General features: G+C 46.3%; 1 protein-coding gene across 2 annotated transcripts in view; it reads right to left on the bottom strand.

Annotated features, from left to right (window-relative positions):
• TRIM29 (tripartite motif containing 29) overlaps positions 1-20,092 on the bottom strand; it is a 108,709-nt gene that overhangs the window by 55,616 nt on the left and 33,001 nt on the right. For both annotated transcript variants that reach the window (XM_078682166.1, XM_078682165.1), the window contains exons 3-4: positions 3,930-4,163; positions 2,755-2,944 (exon numbers count right to left, since the gene is read on the bottom strand). In XM_078682166.1, coding sequence (XP_078538292.1) covers positions 2,755-2,944; positions 3,930-4,163 — 424 coding nt within the window. The remainder of the gene's footprint in view (positions 1-2,754; positions 2,945-3,929; positions 4,164-20,092) is intronic.

The raw sequence follows: 20,092 nt of genomic DNA, 5'->3' as shown, positions 1-20,092 counted from the left end.
AAAGAATTGATAAGAACACAAAACATTTCTATATTATAAATTTATATTTTTGTTTTATTTCCAAAAATGTTTATATATATCATTTTTGTAGAACATATTCAGTTTATAAAAATATACATTATCAAGTTAAAAAAGTATGTGGTATACATATTAATTTGTCAAATGAAAAAATACAAAACCGAAAATTACAAAGTGAACAACAAAGATGACTCCGATGTTAAATGGGGCTTGAGTGTAATAAGCAAAGCGGTAGATGGGACTCTACGCGCGTTTCGGCATAAGCCTTCTTCAGGAGTCCGTCATTTGCAGTGAAAACATATAAGCACAACAATTAGATATTTAAGGTACAATATTCTTCTGTTGATATTAGTTGAGGACACCTCTCAAGATGGTTGTCTGGTTCTTAATTATACACGCTATTTGATCTATAATCAACTTTATTGTGGTTTTCAGGGCACTAGCTTACATCCCCATCTTGTTAAAAAGGATATTGAGCAGTGGAGCCGGTGGCAAACTGGTTTTACCTTATCTAAATATTCTGTTTTGGCAGAAAAAGAGAGGTTCACTTAAAAAGAGACTGATCCCGTCGTACCGATAGATGGTCGGTATGATGTAGCCTGCTATTGAAACTCCAATTGGATAATGTTGCGTGTATTTGGCGTTCCGAAGATGCACCGCTATCTAGATAGCTACAGAGACAAAGTCCATGTCCAAAATGAGGATATGTGGATGGATAGATCACGGACGTCGGCAGTCTTGTTATTAGCGGGATGCCTCGTCTTGGCGGGAGTCAGAGCCTTTCGGCACATCCACCACGATGGTCCAGTTATCCAATTGGAGTTTCAATAGCAGGCTACATCATACCGACCATCTATCGGTACGACGGGATCAGTCTCTTTTTAAGTGAACCTCTCTTTTTCTGCCAAAACAGAATATTTAGATAAGGTAAAACCAGTTTGCCACCGGCTCCACTGCTCAATATCCTTTTTAACAAGATGGGGATGTAAGCTAGTGCCCTGAAAACCACAATAAAGTTGATTATAGATCAAATAGCGTGTATAATTAAGAACCAGACAACCATCTTGAGAGGTGTCCTCAAATAATATCAACAGAAGAATATTGTACCTTAAATATCTAATTGTTGTGCTTATATGTTTTCACTGCAAATGACGGACTCCTGAAGAAGGCTTATGCCGAAACGCGCGTAGAGTCCCATCTACCGCTTTGCTTATTACACTCAAGCCCCATTTAACATCGGAGTCATCTTTGTTGTTCACTTTGTAATTTTCGGTTTTGTATTTTTTCATTTGACAAATTAATATGTATACCACATACTTTTTTAACTTGATAATGTATATTTTTATAAACTGAATATGTTCTACAAAAATGATATATATAAAAATTTTTGGAAATAAAACAAAAATATCAATTTATAATATAGAAATGTTTTGTGTTCTTATCAATTCTTTACTACAGGTCATAATTACCTTGTAGTCACTCAGTTTCCTTCTTGGGTTTCTGGCTTTAGAATTATTCTCACTACTTATGGTTTTGCAAGAAAGTTCTTACATGTTTCCCTACAAGTAGTGAATGCATCATTAGTAGGGGTCCCCCTTCTTTACAAATAGTGTTACTCAAATGTATGTGACAGAAAACTGTAAGAAAACAATATTTGTGGGGAACATTTTCTCAAGAATTTGCAAGAAAACAGCCATCCAAAAACGTTTATGTGGGCAGAAATCTTTTCTTGCAAAATTGGTCAACCTTATTTGTGAATCTCAGCTCAAATATCTCCCACAAACTAGCCTTACTAGCGACACGTTTAATCATTCAAGGTTTACATTTTGTCTTTATGTGGTTTCTTTTCTTGTTGGATCAACCTGCACTCGATCAACTTTTGTACTGTGCAAAGAAAGGAGAAATGTGAATTCTAAAGGCTGTTAAACAAAGCAGAGGTCCTAATTTGGTTTTAGGCTAGAGGTGTGACTAGAGTGTTCTCAAGTAGAGTTGTGTAAAGTGAGATTTCTATTTCAGACTTAAGCTAAATATTCTACCATCAAACACTGTGAAGACTACAAAAGGTTTTTGAAGTTCTTAAAATGTTGCCTGCTTGCTGCAAAAAAGTTGTTGCAGAATAGTTTTCTCAGAAAACCGGTTTTCAGTTCTGGATTATTCTGCTTTATGTTGGTTGTTGCTATGTTTATCTCCATAAAAAAATAATTTTCAGGACACGCTCTTACTTTAAAAAAAAATTATCACGTCAGTAAAGCTTGGAAAGTTTTGATAAAATCTTTACAAAGCTAGCAGAAATATATCTTTGCAACTTCTTAAATTTAGAGTGAGTAGTGTGGTTGTGGAACACATACGGAACAAGCTTATCTTGTGGTTTAGATATATGAAGGTGTTTGGAATTATCCTTAAGCACAGTTATCCACCCACAACACTTAAAGGCGCAGCCGGTTCTGGGACAAGAACAGGGTTCGTATTATACTGTGGTTCTCTGAGAGAGACAAAGTAGTTGTGAATACAGAAAATGTACTGTGCAGTTCTAACTCTAACCAGTGCATATAGTGCATGTCAGAGTATGCAATGTGGTCACGTAAATTTTCCAAATGTAGCTGCACTACGTTATTTTGGAATGTTAGGCTTATAGTCCAAGTAGGAATGTTTACACCTTGATTCTGGAGCTTAATGCAAATGTTAAGATTCCCATAAAAGTAGCCAGGGTCATGCATGTAAGTTATTGGCACTCACGATTGTTCTTCTCAATAAGGTTCCTGCTGAGGTCAGTCTTCAGGACTTTGTCCACGTGTTTCTTGCAGACACCTATCATGTCGTCCCTCAGGTTGGCCATGGATTGGGTGAGTTTATCTCCTTCAAGGATCACGGTATAGGTGGGAAGAGGTGGGATCGGAGGTGCATTTCGGATCACAACCTGAAATTCCTGTAGGATACAAAGAGGTTCACAGATCTAACAACATATTTAGCACAAATAGCTTCTACCGGGAGTGAAAAGACTCCCTTCCCACTTCAATAGTCTTTGATGCTTTTGTAATGCACAACTGCTGAGCACCCATCAAGCACCATGGCAGACTTCCAAAATGCCAGCCTCTCAACAAATCAGGGTGACCAGCTGTAGAAAACAAAAAACCGGGACACATTGCAAAAATTACTAAGTACTAGGGAAACAAAATGAAATTTTAAAATTGTAATATCTTACCTGCTCATTAAATTGACTTCTGGTAACAGTTGCAAACTAATGTTGCTTGGGAACACATAAAAGCTGTCTCCCACTGTTTCACCAGGACATGAGACAAATTTACTGAAATCAGCGAGAACAGCCGATGAAGAACTGGGACAGTCGCAGCATATACGGGAAGCCTGACCACCCTACAATAATCCCACCCCACTAATGGTTATGTTATACCTAGAGGTGAGTGAAAGTTTAGTTTTGCCAAAGTAATGAAGTGAAATTCACTATTTTGCCTTTCTTAAAGTCATTTATTTTTAAAACAAGTATCTCGTGGTCTCTCTCTCTACACACACACACATATACATACATGTATATATATATGTGTATATATATATATATATATATATATATATATATATATATATATATATATATAAATAAATTCTAAGCATCGACACAACCTATTTTTGCAGAATTCACCTCTCTCTCGATCAGCCGTTTTATGGTTGACCATAGTTTTACAGAAAATGTCAAGAAAACACAGAATTCCACAAACATTTATTGCTTGAGACTCATTGTGACAGCACTTAAGGACCTTCCCAACTCTTAATCATGAGAGTGTGTGTGAGAGAGAGAGAGCAAGCACCCCAAATCAGCATTGGCCAGGTATGCCCACTGATACTGTTCTTAACGGCTGCTGTCAGAGCACAGGCAGCCAGATAAAACTAGATAGTACCTGAAGAAAAAGCACAGCATCAGTAGTGAGGAGCAGCTTTGCCCCATCATGTTGCCGCATTTGGAGTTGTTCTCGCTTCCCCTCCAGCTCATTCACAATATGCTCCACGTTTTCCATTGCATCCCGTTCTTTTTGGTCCAGGCCTGCCATGACCTCATCCCTCTGACGCTGCAACTCTCTCATCAGGTCTTTGAAGCTGTTGTCCACCGCAGACTTCTGATTGGTTGTATAGTTCTGAAGTAGAGAAGATGCAAAGAGCAAACTGAATCAATAAAGTGTTGACATTGCAACAACGATTAATAAAGTGTTTTCAAATCTTGGAATTATGTTTAGTATGGGATGGTGATCCATGCGAGAGGATCTTCCTAGCTATTTCAAATGAGATCATAGTGAACATTGGAAGGGAGGTGGGAAAAGTTGAGACATATACATATATATTTATATATGTATATATATATATATATATCTTTGCTACTGGCAGTCACCAGTGGGTAGTTATAGTTACAACCAAGTATCTATACGAAAAGAGTTTTTTGTTTTGCCAAAAACGTTGGTGCTGTTTCCCGAATCCTCACAAACTTTTCTAAACGAACACAACGCTCACTTCAGCTGCTGTCTTGAAAGTTTTGTGGTGATCTGTAAAGCGGGGGCAGAGAAAAGGGGGGGGACACAAAACGCCTTTTCCTCATGTTAATTTCCATAGAGATTTTGGACACGACTAGGCCTGGGCGGTGAATTCCGATCCATTCGTGGAGTTTTCTGCGCTCCACGGAGTGCAGAAAACTCCACTCTGCGTACTGCCGCAGAATTTTTTCCTTGCTCGCGCTTGCCAATGGTAGAATTTCTACTCGAGCGTCAGGAAGATCAGAGCGAACGGCAGTTTGTGCTGCACTCCGCCACTTGCGGAACTCTGCTGAGTTTTTGTTGTCACTTAGCGGACTTCCGCTACACAGAACACCGCGAACTCCGCCAAGGCCTAGACATGACGACAGCCCAACTGCTTAGCGGAATTACACAAAATCTGACAGAAAGGTAGCTGTCGGTACAGAAAGCAACCTTTTTGTAAATTGACATAAATCCATTCAGTAGTTTTGGAAATATTAAGGAAAATCCAAATTTGTATATATAGGGACGCGGCTACTCCAAGGATCCTAAAGTCTCCACGCTCAAATCTGACCATTTGTCAACACTTCAAACCAGAAGTATTGCCAGCCATCTTGTGACTCTGCGTCATCTGATTCGTAAAATAAAACGTAAAAAAGAAGACAAGCGGACATGTGAGCAATATCCTGACCCCCTACGCTTCTTGGGGAGGTCCCAGAGGGAACTTCCAGAGCAAAGAAAAGCTTAAAAAAATAAACCATTCCGGCGGGAGCCACGCCGAAAAAAGAGTACAGGCTCCTTCGCTTCTCTATTATTTAGCCACCAATTGAGCCAGGTTCAGGAGGCATACAGTCTTAAAAGAAATGTATGGAAGGGGGCATATGGGGCCCCCCTCCTTGTGCCCAATGGTACCACACCCTCCCCGTTGCCAAATTGTACTATTAAAATGGGAGGGGCCATTCTCAGTCATAGGGACCGCCACCTCGCCCAGCCAAGCTGTACTACATCCAAGGAGGGGGGCGCGTGGCCCCCTCCTTGAGCCATGCAAGGCACTGGGGACCGCCATCCCCCAGGGCCCGCAACGGCTATGTTCCGGGGAGCCCACCTCCGGGACATAGTTGATGGGGAAGCAAGTCCAAGCCACAGCAAACACTTCGCTTCCAGCAAGCAAGAGTGGATAAATACTCTTGCTTGCTGGAAGCGGAGCATTCATCTGTTTCCCTGCCCGCTGTCAAGCGAGCAGGGAAACAGGTGAATTGTTTCCACACACCGGGGTCTGCATGTTTAGCAGCTCCCTGTGTGTGAAAGCAATGCTGGCTCCCACAGAAGGCAGGGAGCTAGCTAAGACCGCATATGCCTTGGGGCTCCCCCCACATTCCTGGGGAACAGCAGAAAAAGTCTAAATAAAGGTCAGAAAGGAGCAGAAAGAGGCAGAATAAAAGGTGAGGAATGAGCACTAAGAGGCAGAATAAAGGTGAGAAACGAGCAGAAAGAGGCAGAACAAAAGTCAGAAACTAGAAGAAAGAGAATAAATGTCAGCAATGAGCAGAAAGGTGAGAAATAAGCAGCAAGAGGCAGACTGGGGTAAGAAACGAGCATCAAGAGGCAGAATAGAGGTCAGAAATTAGAAGAGGCAGAATAAAGGTCAGAAATTAGCAGAAAGAGGGTAAGTAAGGGTGAGAAATAAGCAGCAAGAGGCAGAATAGAGGTCAGAAACGAGCATCAAGAGGCAGAATAGAGGTCAGAAATTAGAAGAAAGAGGCAGAATAAAGGTCAGAAACGAGCAGAAAGAGGGTAAGTAAAGGTGAGAAATAAGCATCAAGAGGCAGAATAGGGGTAAGAAACGAGCATCAAGAGGCAGAATAGAGGTCAGAAACGAGCAGAAAGAGGCGGTATAAAGGTCAGAAACGAGCAGAAGAGGCAGAATAAAGGTCAGAAACTAGCAAAACAAGGGAAAAATTAAGGACTGAAACTAGCAAAAAGAGGCAAAACAAAGGACAGAAATAAGCAGTTAGAGGCAAGGTCAGAAAAGAGCAGTAAAAGGCAGAATAAAGGTCAGAACCTAGTAGAAAGAGGCAAAATAGAAGTCAGAAACAAGCAGTAACAGGGAGAATAAAAGGTCAGAAATGAACAGAAAGATGTAAAATAGAGGTCAGAAACTTGCTTGCTGAGACCATATCTGAGGACCCTCCCACTTTCTCAACCACTCTGCACCGGGCTTCCTGGCATACTACTGATTGGGGGATTACCCCTCCTCGGCTGCTAAGGGATGTTGGGGGCCAAATAAACATATTTTTGTGACAAGTAAGTACCCAACAGCCAGATTGCTGAGGCGGCATCGGAGGCCCCGCCTCGTTAGACAAACATTGGTTGGGTATGAACTCCCCTTGGCTGCTGAGGGTCCTTGGGGGTCAAGAACACCTATTGTTACGACAAGTATGTTACCCCACAGTCTGACTGTTGAGACGTCAGAGGCCCACTCCCTTTCTTTACCACTGTACACAGGGGCCTCCTGGCTCACTACTGGTTGGGGGATGAACTTCCCTTGGCTGCTGAGGGTCATTAGGGGCCAAGAACCCCTATTGTTGTGATAATTAAGTTGCCCACAGCCGGACTGCTGAGACCTCAACGGAGCCCTGCCCCCATTCTAAACCACTCTGCAAATGCCCCTCCTGCTGCTTGGGGGATGAAGTCCCCTCGACTGCTGAGGGTTGTCCAGCTGCAGACGAGTACCTGCCAACGGGGAAAACATTTCTGGTGCGCAAGTAGCTGTATGGGGGTGTGTGTGGCTGTTTGAGAGGCTGAATGAGTTAGTGGTTGTTTCAGTAGCTGTATGGGTGAGTGAGTGGTTGTTTAAGTAGCTGTATGAGTGAGTGGGATGGTGTGTGTGTGATTGGGTTTGGATGAATGAGTGGTTCTGTGAGTACTTGTATGGGTCTGTGAATGGTATGAGTGGTTGTGTGATCGTGTATATGGGAGGTTTTATAGGGGTAAGAGTGGGTGTGTGAGTTGTTCTGAGGAGAACGTCATCATTGATGTCACTGACCATGTCATGCGTGATGTAATATGTGAGGTCATAAGCCGTGCATTACAAAGGAGTAAGTTATAGTTAGCTCAGGTAACTATAACTGCTGAACTTCACTGTTTTTGTATGGGTGATTTCTGATCCGAATTATAACGTCTTGTAACCTTTGTTTCTTTCAGTGAATATCAAAGGTTCTTTTAATGGTAAATAAGATACCCATCGCAATGCACGGGTGTTGAACGCAGGGCCTGGCCTGACATTGTGCTGCCCCCACCCAAACTTGCTGCTCCTGCTCTCCCTACTCCTTGTTATCCATTGTCCAAGTCCATAACCCTACTACCTCATTACAGCCATGCATGGCTGTTGTTCTGCCACTGCCCTTCCCATCTGCCCTAAACAGTTAGCTTGCTGCCCCATCCTCCTCTTCCCTGCCCTCTGTTGCACGAGTCCATGCACCAGCCCCCTCCCTTCTGCCTTGCGTGGTCTGAAGTGCTGTCTCTGCCCTCCAATTTAGCTTGATGTTCCAGCCCACTCCTACTGCCCTCTGTTGCACAAATCTATGCCCCTTCATTTCCCTCCTGTGTAGACTCTCTGCTTAGCTTGCTGCCCCTAACTCACCTTCTCTCTGCCCTCCGATGTCTGTGTGCATGTCCCTGCCCCGTCCTTTTTGGCCACCGTATTCCATGGACCTGCCACCCTCCTATCTACTCCGAGTGATCAGTTGAGCTGCAACCTGCCTAGTATGGTCAGATGGCAGTCGCCTGTCCCGGCCACCTCTATCCTGCCTGTCCAAGTTCCATGCCCCTATCCCCTCCCCTGCCTCCTGTCCTCCATGGTCCATTTTTCTGCCACTCCCTTCTTCCCTCCATGCTCTGTTGTGCTACAACTGCTCCTCCTGCTTGATCTGCATGGTCTGTTATGACACCCATTCCCTTGCCCTCTTTTGTATGTGTTCAGCCCCTGCCCCTCCCTTCTGTCCTCCATAGTCCTTTGTGCATGCCCCTTAACCTTCCCTCCACCATGGCTGTTGCGCTGGCACTAACACTCCTGCTTGCCATGGATGGTCTTCTGTGCTGCCACAGTCCCTCCCACTTGCCCTGTGTGGTCAGTTATCAGCCCCTGACTATCTCCCACCTTCCCTCTGTTGTCTGTGTGTGTGCCATTATAGTCTCACTGTTGCCTTCCATTGTGTATTGTGCTTCCAGTGCTCATCCCACCTGCCCTCCATGGTCAGCTTGCTGCTCCTGCCTTGTCTCCTTGCCCTCCGTTTTCCAGGTGCAGATCCCTATCCCATCCCTCCTACCTTGTCTGGTCGATTGTCCTTCCCTTCATGGTCCATTATTCTGCAACTGTCCCTCTAGTTTGTCTGGTATGGTCAGACTGCTGTCCTTGCCTCTTTCTCTTCTGCTTTCTGTTGTCCATGTGGATGACCCTGTCCCCTTCCTATTGCTTTCCATGGTCCGTTGTTCTGCACTGCCATCCGCATGCTCTGTGTAGTGTATTGTGGTGCTGCAAACCCTGATGCCTGCCCTGTAAGGGAAGTTTGGTTCCCCTCCTTATCTCACTCTAGCCCTCTGTCTATGTCCCTACCCCATTCTTCAGACCTTCCGTGATCCAATGTACCTTACTTGCTAATATGCAGACCTTGGATAGAAGGAGACTGAGAAAGAAAAAAAAGACCTGGAGAATTGATTTTCCCCGTTGACTTACACTAAAAAAGAGGATATTTTAGGCAATTACAGATAAAATAAAGCCCTTTTGGGCTTAAAAACATCAGGAGTCTCTTGCCTGAATTGGCTCTGTTGGCATGTATGGTTGCGCTGCCACTGCATCTTCCTTCTGTCCTCCATTGTCTTTTATATTGCAACAGCCTCTCTTGTGTGTACTGCATGGCTGGTTTGTTTCCCTTGCCCCTCTTTCCCCTGCCCTCTATGGTCCGTTGTGCTGGCACTGCCCCTCCTGCCTGTGCAGCGTGGCCTACTTGTTACCTCTGCACCCTCCTCAGTGAGAGAGCCTTATTCCCATAGAAAATATGTTCAATGCTCTAAACAACTAAAATGAGGACATATTTTCAGAATTGGGATAAAGCACTTTAAAAAAATGTGCTATCTTTATGTGTTTTTATCCAGTTCATCACTTCATTTTATGTTACACTTAAAGGAGATGATGTGGTGTTACTGCCACAGCTTCAGACTTTGCAACCCAGGAACCAGGTTCGAGTTTCGGCGTCAGCTCGACATCCTGGGATTCTGGGTAAATCACTTAATCTCCCCATGCATAAAACCAAAATGAATGTGTCCTTATGTAATGTAACTGATGCTCATGTAAAGCACTCCAATACCTTCGGGTCAGGTCTGCGCTTTATAAACCTGCATAAAACAAAACAATTAAGAGCCTCGTTTGTGGGTTTTTTTTGCTGTAGGGCTGCGCAGCCCTACAGCAAAATAAAAGGGCAGAAATGTGCCATATCTATTTGATACAGCGCATTCATGTCCTTTTCCCCTGCCCCAGCGTCCAAAGAGCTGCTGTGCGACAACGCAGGCACCTTTGCACCATGGTGCAAGGGTGCATGCGTTGCGAGGATGATTCATTTTGTGCAGGACGGGAAACCTTCCTGCACAAAAACAATCACAAGAGGCCTTTTCCTCTTTCTTTGTGTGTTGCATAATGCAGCACACATAGAAAGAGGAAAAACGAGGAGAAAAATATATTTCTCCGCGTTGTGCCTCCCTGGGGAGGTGTACGTTTTTGGCGCTGCTGGGAACGCCCCCAGCAACACCCATGGAACACCCCTTTGACACCGTTTTCTGCATTGAAGGGGCACATATTTATAATGCCATGAAAAGACAAGTAACGTGACTTTACGTGGCCTTATAAACATGCCGGTGGCACATTGCGCCACCAGAACATCAAATAAGTGATGTTCTGGCAGCGCAATAATGCTTAGGGTTTTGCACACTTCTGTCATTGGGCTATACTTGGGACTACATTTGGGTGATATATGTGCTATATCTGGGCTCTTTTTTCTCTCGTAGCCATCTTGGGAGACATATTTGTCATGAAGCTCCCTAATGTCCTTATTTACTGCAGTATTCTCAGTAAAAATTGCTTTCAGTTTTTCACTTCAATTCCATCAAGATGGCATTCAGAGGTTGCTAGATGAGAAGCGGACACCAGACCTAGATGACGCAGCAGACGCCCAATCGAACCCACCATCACCAGACAGGGACAACGGAATGATAGCCCCAAGAGAATACAATTGGGAGAATAGCACACTAATCCCCCGCAACATTTAGACCCCAGTGGAGAGTTACAAAAACTAAACAGAAGACGTGAATACATTCTGCTAGAGACACAAAACTACACCTAAGTGACTTGTCAGGGGGAGGGGGGGAGGGGCAGTTGATTTCTTGTTACAACAGAGAAGAAACGCTAGAACTGTAAGCTAGGAATGTGCATTTATATCCTGACATTGTGATAGCGAATATATGTATAAGTAAAATGACAGTAAAATATATTTAGAAAAAATCAAGATGGCATTCAGATGTGCCATACTTTTGGCATGGATTCAGAATGTTAGCACTCTAATTGCTCATTAGAATACTGTAGTAAAGCCATTGATTGCCTAGGAGTTAACTGGCAGTCTGCTCCTGGTGTTGAAAGTGCATGTTTCAGTCTGCATGTCAGAATGTTTTAATGAAATAGAAGAGGAAGATATGTGATAACTTACTTAAAATGTGTCCTAATTTGTCTTTCTCCATTACTAACCCTCATTTCCATGACAAACTGAAACCCCTTAGTCTGTTCCTTTCTAAATCAAATGTTTTAAGTTTTGTCAGTTTGATTCAATGACCATAGCTTCAGGTGTGCCATATTGTTGTCATAAATAACACACTTAATGCTCTAGTTGTTCTTTAGAAAAGTATGTGAAGCTGCAGTAGAACACAAGGAAATCAACCGACAGACTACTCTGGTTGGAACTACAGGATATATGGAGAATGTTAGACTTCATTTGCATATAGCTGAGAAAGAGAGTGTGAATTTACAGGAAATATGCTCTCCTTTTATCTTCTGGAGCACTGTTCATAACCTCTATGGGAAAATCATGAGAAAACAGTTTTCTCTCAAACATGATTCATGAAATCCCAGCAGAAGCCTTTTTCACAGGGTAAAATCACTGTAGAACATACCATAATTCCTAAAATTAGTATGGTACCAACAACAAATGATTATATTGTAGCTAAAATCTGTTATCACACTTTATACCTTTTCATTCTTTTGACCCTCAAAACCTGCCATTCACTACAATGCATTGCAATGGGGTTCAATCATGTTTATTGGTCCCAAGATGGCTGCCAACATTTCCTGGTTGAAGTGTTGGCAGCCAATTAGATCCTTCCATGAGCTTGGTGCTTCGGCTTCGCCCAGATATACAAATTTGTTTATGGATGAATGGATTTACACTAAATAACAAAAAAGTGTGATCTCTGGAACTAAATCTACTTTTCTGCCAAATTTAGTGTAATTCCATCCAGTGGTTGGGGCTGCAGGTGCATCTACCGACTGTATCGGAATTAACATGGGAAATTCACTTTTTTTTAAACTATCACCCCTTTTCACAGCCCTTGCTTGACGATCACCTTGAAACTTTACATGCACAACTGGAATTAGTGGTGCACTTTACTGGAAAATGTCATGAAGACTCGTCAAAAGGAGCCAAAGTTGTAGACAAGTCAAAAAATGCTTTTTCTATTGAAACATGGTCCTAACTATAACTACGTACTGGCGACTGCCAATAGATAACACACACACATATATATATTCACAAACACTAGATAGTGTCCAGAGATTAAGTGAAATGTTAGCAATGGCTGCATCTACTGATGGTGAACATTTTCTAACTTTGTTAGTGAAAATAACAGGATCTGTAACTATCAGGATGCATTGGAAAACTGTGGCTGCGAGGGCAGCAGTGTGCTCTTTTCAACTATATTATTAAAGATCCTCAGGAAGTTATTAGGCTTGCAAGCCTTGGGACGCACCAGAACACTTTGGAATGGTATTTGACCTGATAAAATACAAGCAGCATTCCAAGCATCTTGTATCTAAATTGCTACTATCCATTGAAGACCGACAAAACCCCAGAAACTTATTTCCAGGAATGCACGGAAATGCCAGCACTGGCTGCACCAACTGATGAAAGTATCATGTACTGCAAATACCATAATGCAATAGGGAACTTTTTATCTGAGGTGCTAGCAGTATGCTGTTTCTTCCTGTATTGTCCTAGATTTCTTTGCTTGCAGTAGGAGCGAAGTCACATTGATTGCATTACATTGTGGTGGGTTAATCCACAAGGCAAGAGAATAACTGAGAGTAAGATTACAGATGTGTCAGGGGAAACAATTTGTTTTACATTTTTTCAATTATATTCTCAGAAGTAATTAGTTCCGCATGTACAGTAGTCCAACTGCAAGTGCCATGGGCTCTGTTGGGAAGTATCTTACATTCCGTTCAGAAAACCATAGTTTCCTTTAGTTCCAGTAAGCGACGTTCACCATAAAAAAATTATTTTGAAATTAAATCCGCGCGTGGAATTCGTGAACCCAATTTAAAGAACAACAAAATCTAAAGTGACATGTTGGTTGGAAAATATAACTTGAACTCAAGTCTTGATTGATAGTGTTAGGGATACCTGAGCCAGGAAGAGCACAGCATTAGTGTCCTTCACCAAGGCCATTCTTCCAAGATGGCCATCAGGCAACATCTTCATTCCATCCTTGCTACCATTTAAAAGTGGCAACTGTACTTAAGAATTCCCTTGACCGGGGGGCCCGGCCAGCAGCCGAGCAGAATGGTCGCTGGTTAGAGCGGCTCCCCGGCCATCGCCATACAAATCCGCCTCAAAGATCCGTTTCCGCTACTAAGATCCCTTACAGAGACGGGGGATCTCCGTGACCAATTCCAGGTGTGCAGTCCCCGTTTTTGTGGAGCTCCGGGCGATTGGATTTTCTCCTGCAGAGGCGGCCGCCCAGCCGCCAAGATGGCGACAGACATCCAAGATCGCCTTCGAGCTCCGGAACGCCAGACTGATTGACTCCAGCGGGGACACCAGTGAGGGCGATTGACGAGCCGCGGAGTATCCGGGGTGCCGAACGGGGGCCGGAAGATCATTTGGTGGTAGTACCCCACCCCTCCTGCTTGTGCAGCCACCGGGGGTGAGAGACTGGTGAAGATCCCCGGGCAGGGGACGCATCTACGCGAGTCCCCCGGCTCTGGAGCCTACCGCGACTGGTGAGGCCTTTCCACGCTTTCTGGCGTTGCCGCGCCGCGTCCTGCCATACTTCAGCTATCGCGCTCCCCCCCTGACATTATCGAGGCTGCCCCTGTGTGCGGAGGCTGGGGGGGACGCACTGAGCCTTGGACTGGTGGCGGAGCGGCCCGCCCACTCAGCTGTGGACTTGGGGCCGATGATTTTGGGGGCCCGCGTACTGCCTGCCCCTCAACCGGTCTCTTTGACCCGGGGTCCTTGCCTGCTAACACCCGCTGCTATCTTTTGGGGCCCCCGCCTTGCCACGGCGCTGGATTTGTGCTGGTTCCCCAACCCTGAGGCCCCCGGCTCCCGCCCTGAGATGTTCGGCCTGCGCTGCTTTTGTTGAGCGCCCACGATACCCCTCGCTCCGGCCCTGCCCTTGCAGTGCTGGGATCATACTGCCGGGGTGCGGGCGACAGGGCGAATCGCCTGGATCTTGCTGTGCCGGAGAGCTGGCTTTTCCATCGACCCATCGCTGCGGATACCACCTGTGTGCCCCCACTCTTGGCCTCTTACGCTCACTTCGTCAATCGGCCCCCTTTTTGCTCCTACACCAGAGGGCTACTAGACCGGGCTCTTCTTGTGACGCAGCGCCCTGCCGTTAGTCCTAATGGCATCCAATAGAGGGAGCAGGTCGACTTCGCAAAAATCAATCACCAAATTCTCCTGGTCCGCTAAGGGCGACACCAGAGACTTGGCGCCAGAGGGAGACCCGAAGACTACACCTGCGTCGCCCGCCACGAAATCTTTGACACTGGAAGACGTCATGGAAGCAATAGCGGGTGTGCGCACTTCCCTAGAGACGCGCATCAACTCTGTTAATATCGAGGTCACCCTGCTACGCGTAGATCTCCGAAAAATGGACTCCAAAGTGAAGGGCGTGAGGTCAAGACCGCAGCCCTAATAGATGACACCTCTACCCTCCAGCAGCAAGTGGCCCACCTCCAGAAACAACATCAGATGAGTGAATTATTGGATGATTATGAAGGGAGGGCGCGACGCAATAATGTCCGTATCCTGGGGGTTCGGGAACGTAAGGAGGGACCCGCGGCGACCTCTTTGTGGAAAACCTTATTGTGAAACACCTCCAACCCAAACGTCTCTCCAGCTATTTCTCTATTGAACGGGCCCATAGGGTCCCCGGGGGCAGGCCGAAACCAGGGCCCCCCCCGCGCCCGATTCTAGCCCGAGTGTTTAACTTCCGGGAAAGAGACGTCATACTCCAAACGGCCTGGACGAATGCGCCATTGAGGCTTGAGGATGCAAACATAACGTTCTTCCCGGACTTTACGGTGAAGGTACAGGCTCGTCGACGCAGCTTCATCGAAGTGAAAAAGGCGATGCGTGACAAGGGTATCAAATACTCGATGCTGTTCCCAGCCAAGTTGCGGGTTGAATCGGAAGGCAAGACTTGGTTCTTTCTCTCCCTGGAGGAGGCGTGGGAGTGGCTGGAAGGATGGCGCCCAGTGGGAAAGAATTTGAGTAATCGAGGAGTGCCTGGAACGGGAACACACAGAGATCCATCACTGGAGCGGGAAACGCAGGACACTGAGGAAGGCCGCAAGGACTAACGACGGCTCACGCTGGGACACACTTCACTATAGGTGGACTCACATGAACGACGCTTCTCCGGTTGAGTCCTTTGCTGGATCTTTCACTTGTGCCTCGTAGCGGGGACCAATACCCTAATATTGTACCTCCGCATTTGCTCCCCTTTAGATCCGTGAGTAGTGCGTGGTCCTAGTTCGTACCCTGAATTTGTGGTTATCGTAGCACCTGGACTGGTATGTTTTTTTAATATTATTGATTTACATTGTTTTGCTAAGTAATGGCGATTGGCACGGTGGCCTACCAAGTACCCTGTGTATGGTTGGGAGGGCGACAGGCACTCTGCCGAGTTGGGGTGTAGATGGTTCTGAATCCGCGGGCAGGGAAGCAGGGTGGGGGGAAAGGGCAGGGGGGTGGGCAGTTTGGGTACGGTTTAGTTTGATTGTGTTTTTTATTTTTATGTACAGAGCATATGGCATCTTTGAAACATGTTGGACACGAGGCTCGGAACTGTGGGTCTGCGTAGGGCTATGCCCTGAGCTGCTTCAGGTGCCACCCGGGGGAGAGATGGGCGCCAGATCCGATTGTTCATTTTATTTTTATTCCAACTACCGATATGACAGACCTCCTTGATAGGAAGCTCACACTCATGACATGGAATGTCAACGGATTGGGAAACAAGATAAAGAGAGGGGTGGTTTCCAGTTTATTAGACGCCATGCACCGGACTTAGTCCTCCTACAAGAGACACACTTGGTGGGTAACTGCTGCCGAGCACTTCAACGTTGGGGTTACAAATTGTTGACTCATGCTGGATTCACATCTGGGTCTCGAGGAACAGGTATTCTTGTTAAGAAGAACTTAGCACTTACACCCAAGAACACATGGACGGACCCACAGGGGAGATTTGCAGGCCTGGAGGCGATTTGGGAGGGTCGACAGTTGAACGTAATTTCTGCTTATCTTGCGCCAGCACTGGGTGGAGAGGCACTACGAGCCCTCGGTAAACTGATGCTAGACCTCCCCCAGGGTACATTGATAATAGGGGGCGACTTCAACATGACGATGAACGACCAATTGGACAGGCACCCCCAGAGACGTTCCCACAGGCCGGGGTCTGACCGTGCGGATTTCACACAGGCAATGGGACTTGAAGACCTCTGGCGCTCACAATACCCTGACACTCCCCACTTGACACACTACTCCAATGCCCACAACAGTGTGTCCCGTATTCATTACATCTTTTGCCCCATGGCTGACGTTGGCTATCTCCGGAATATGCGGGGACTCCCCCGAGGTATCTCCGACCATTCCCCCCTTAGTGTTGAACTCACTTATCACCAACAATTTACTCGTGGGCCGATCGGTATTGACCCATGGATTCTGAAGATCCCTGATATCAAGGACGACTTGATCGAACACACGCATTTTTACTTTGCCGAGAATGTTGGCTCAGTGCAGTCAGCGGTTACGATATGGGAGGCCTACAAAGCCGTCCTTAGGCAGGGCATTGGCTCTCAAAGTGGGTTATGTACGTAAGCATAACGAACAGGTGAACCAGATCGAGGCTGATCTGCTTTGCCTGGAGTCTGCCCATAACGCCAACCCATCCGGAGACACGGCCAGTCGACTTCAAACGAAGCAATTGGAATATAGGACATTGGCTTCGGAGATGTCGCTGGCCCGGCTTCTCAACACCCGGCACAGAATTTACGAACTGGGAGATCTTGCTGGTAAAATGCTGGCATGGCTGGAACGCCGTGAGCAGGGCTCGAGATGGGTCCCCTTGCTTGTCTGCTCCGACAAGTCCCGTGTGACAGACCCCCAAGAGGTGGCTGAAGCTTTCGCAGACCACCTTGAACAAGTCTATACGGCCAGAGCGCAGTACACCGCCGACGACTCCCCGCAACTCTTGGAGGAGATGCACCTGCCCACTATCTCTGAGGCAGAAAGAGCTGCATTGGACGGGTATCTTACGTTGGAAGAAGTCAATAATGCCATCTTTGCGATTAAATCCGGTAAGGCCATGGGTCCCAATCGAATTCCTGAAGTCAGTGTCTCTGGGTATAACTCCCCACCTGAAAAACATGTTCGAGGAAAGCCGAGAGAGAGGTGCTCTGCCACTCGATCAAAGACTGGCCTCCATAGTTGTCATTCCCAAGCCGAATAAGCCGCCCACAGATTGCGGATCTTACAGGCCGATCTCATTAATCAGCTCGGAGGCCAAGGCGCTTGCTAAACTCCTGGCGACTAGGCTCCTCGTGGTCCTTCCGTCCTTGATTCATGCCGACCAATCGGGATTCCTTCCAGACCGCAATACGGCCTTGAATCTCCGCAGAGTTAATAACGTACTAGGCAGAAAACCCTATATACAAGAAGAGGCGGCAATCCTTTCACTCGACGCCACAATGGCCTTTGACTCGATCGAGTGGTCGTATCTTTTTGCAGTCCTAGCGAGATTCGGCTTCGTTCCTAATTTTATACAATGGGTCAGACTGTTATATACCGACCTACTGGGTCAAGTTCGAGTCAATAACCATACCTCCTGACAATTTCCGTTACACAGAGGGACCAGGCAGGGCTGCCCCCGGTCGCCGCTGCTGTTCGCCCTCACTTTAGAACCGCTGGCTCACTGGATCCGCAAAGATATCTCTATTCGGGGTTTCTCTCTGGTTCTCTCTATGCGGACGACATTTTGGTATGTATGGCCTCTTCCACGGGCTCCATTAATAATCTCTTTGACGTTATTGCGAATATTGGGAAATATTCCGGCTACTCCATCAACTGGTCAAAGTCGGCCCTATAAATGCTACATGGCCCCCCACCCATCGTGCCTCGGGGCTATTCTATCCCCTGGCACCCGACGGTTTTAAATATCTCGGGATTTTCGTCACTCCGGATCCTAAACTCTTTTACGATCGTAACCTCAAAGGCCCACTGCAACGGCTGCACGATGATATCTCTCACTGGAGATCACTGCCTTTGTCCCTCCCTGGTAGAGCCGCCCTATTCAAAATGTTAGCACTCCCGCGCTTTTTATACGCTTTCCAGAATTGCCCATTTCCTATTCTTTAACACACTAGAAGGGGATATGCACCTGCTGCTGTGGGACAGGAAGGCCCCTTGTATCGCCCTCCGTAAGCTCAACAAGGGATGGTACGATGGTGGCATTGCTTTACCCGACATACGTCAATATTACTGGGCATCCCAACTGGTGGCCACGAACTCTTGGATCCATGGATTGCCCAGAAACCCAGCATTCCATTTGGAGAGATACCAGACGGGACGTGAGGGTTACCTAGGGGCTCTATACAGTAAACCCGTTCGTAACCGCTATGTAAGCCCAATGTCCCAGACGACGGCCATATGGCACCGGGCCACTAAGAGCCTGGGCTGGTCAAATAGGTTCACCAAGGCCACCCCCCTTTGGTCCTCTCAAACCCTCGGCTACCTCTGTTTCCACTTGGGCTTTGATAAATGGGACACCATTGGCATATCTACCTTAGGAGACCAGCTACACAAGGGGACACTCTTATCCTTCTCTGACCTCCAAAAGAAACATGCACTTACGCAAGGGGAGGCCTTTCGATATCTCCAGATCAAGCATGCTATCCTCACAAAAGTACACGACCTCTCTTCCCTCCCCGAGGCATTGCCCCTTGAGGACAGGTTACTCTCCGAACCCCTTTTAACGAAGGCCATCTTCTGCACCTATCGCAAGCTTTGTAACAATCTACCCGACTCCTTTCGGGCCCTGCGCGACAAATGGGAGGGTGATGTGGAACACTTGGAGGATGAGGACTGGCAAACGGCGCTGATGTCCCCCCGGGAATTGGCAATTAGCCACTGGTTCCGTCTGATACAACTAAATATTTTGCATAGGACATATATGTCTGGTCCTCTGCTGGCCAAACTAGGCAGACGCCCGAACGACCAGTGTCTGCGGGGATGCGGCATGGCGGGCACCTTTTACCATACCCTGTGGGACTGCCCCGTAATTCAAATCCTATGGGCGGGGGCGACCAAGAAAAAGGCTGAGGCGCTAGGGAAACAAATCCCAATGACACCCAAAGGAGGGATCCTCAATGTGTGGGGGGCAACAGATTTGACGGAAATAGAACACCAATGGCTGGCCCTGGGTTGTCTCCTCATAAAACGCTCGATAGCAATGAATTGGGGCTCCCCTGAACGCCCGCTTACAGTGGGGTGGACGGCGGAAATGGACAGAGCTATGGTTGCTGAAAAAAACGTTTACAAACTCAGAGGCTGCCCCAAAAAATGGGATAAAAAGTGGGGGAAGTGGAACGCATATAGGGGAGATATCTGCAGCTCTCCAACTGCCGATGTGGCATTGGACAAGTCGAGACTTGTCCACCGAGACCCCACTTGATGCGATACGACCGTCATTGCATTGTACACTATGTCATATCTTATGTCATTATACCTTTGTATCGCTGAATCTGATTTGATTTTTGGTCGAGACCTGCACACTGAGACCTCATTGGATATGATCTGAATGTCCTTATAATGTGTATGAAGCCATACTTTATATCTGTGCGCTATTGTATTGCCGAATATGTTCTTAATTTTTGTTTTTACCTCCAATAGAATTTTATTTTTAAAAAAGAATTCCCTTGACCAATTTTCTCGATTAGAAGCACCTAGCATTCAGGA

The sequence above is a fragment of the Lissotriton helveticus genome, chromosome 3_1, assembly GCF_964261635.1.
Source record: "Lissotriton helveticus chromosome 3_1, aLisHel1.1, whole genome shotgun sequence".
NCBI classification, from domain to species: domain Eukaryota; kingdom Metazoa; phylum Chordata; class Amphibia; order Caudata; family Salamandridae; genus Lissotriton; species Lissotriton helveticus.
Note: the sequence above shows the minus strand (reverse complement) of the source record. Positions and strands in the feature narration are given on the sequence as shown.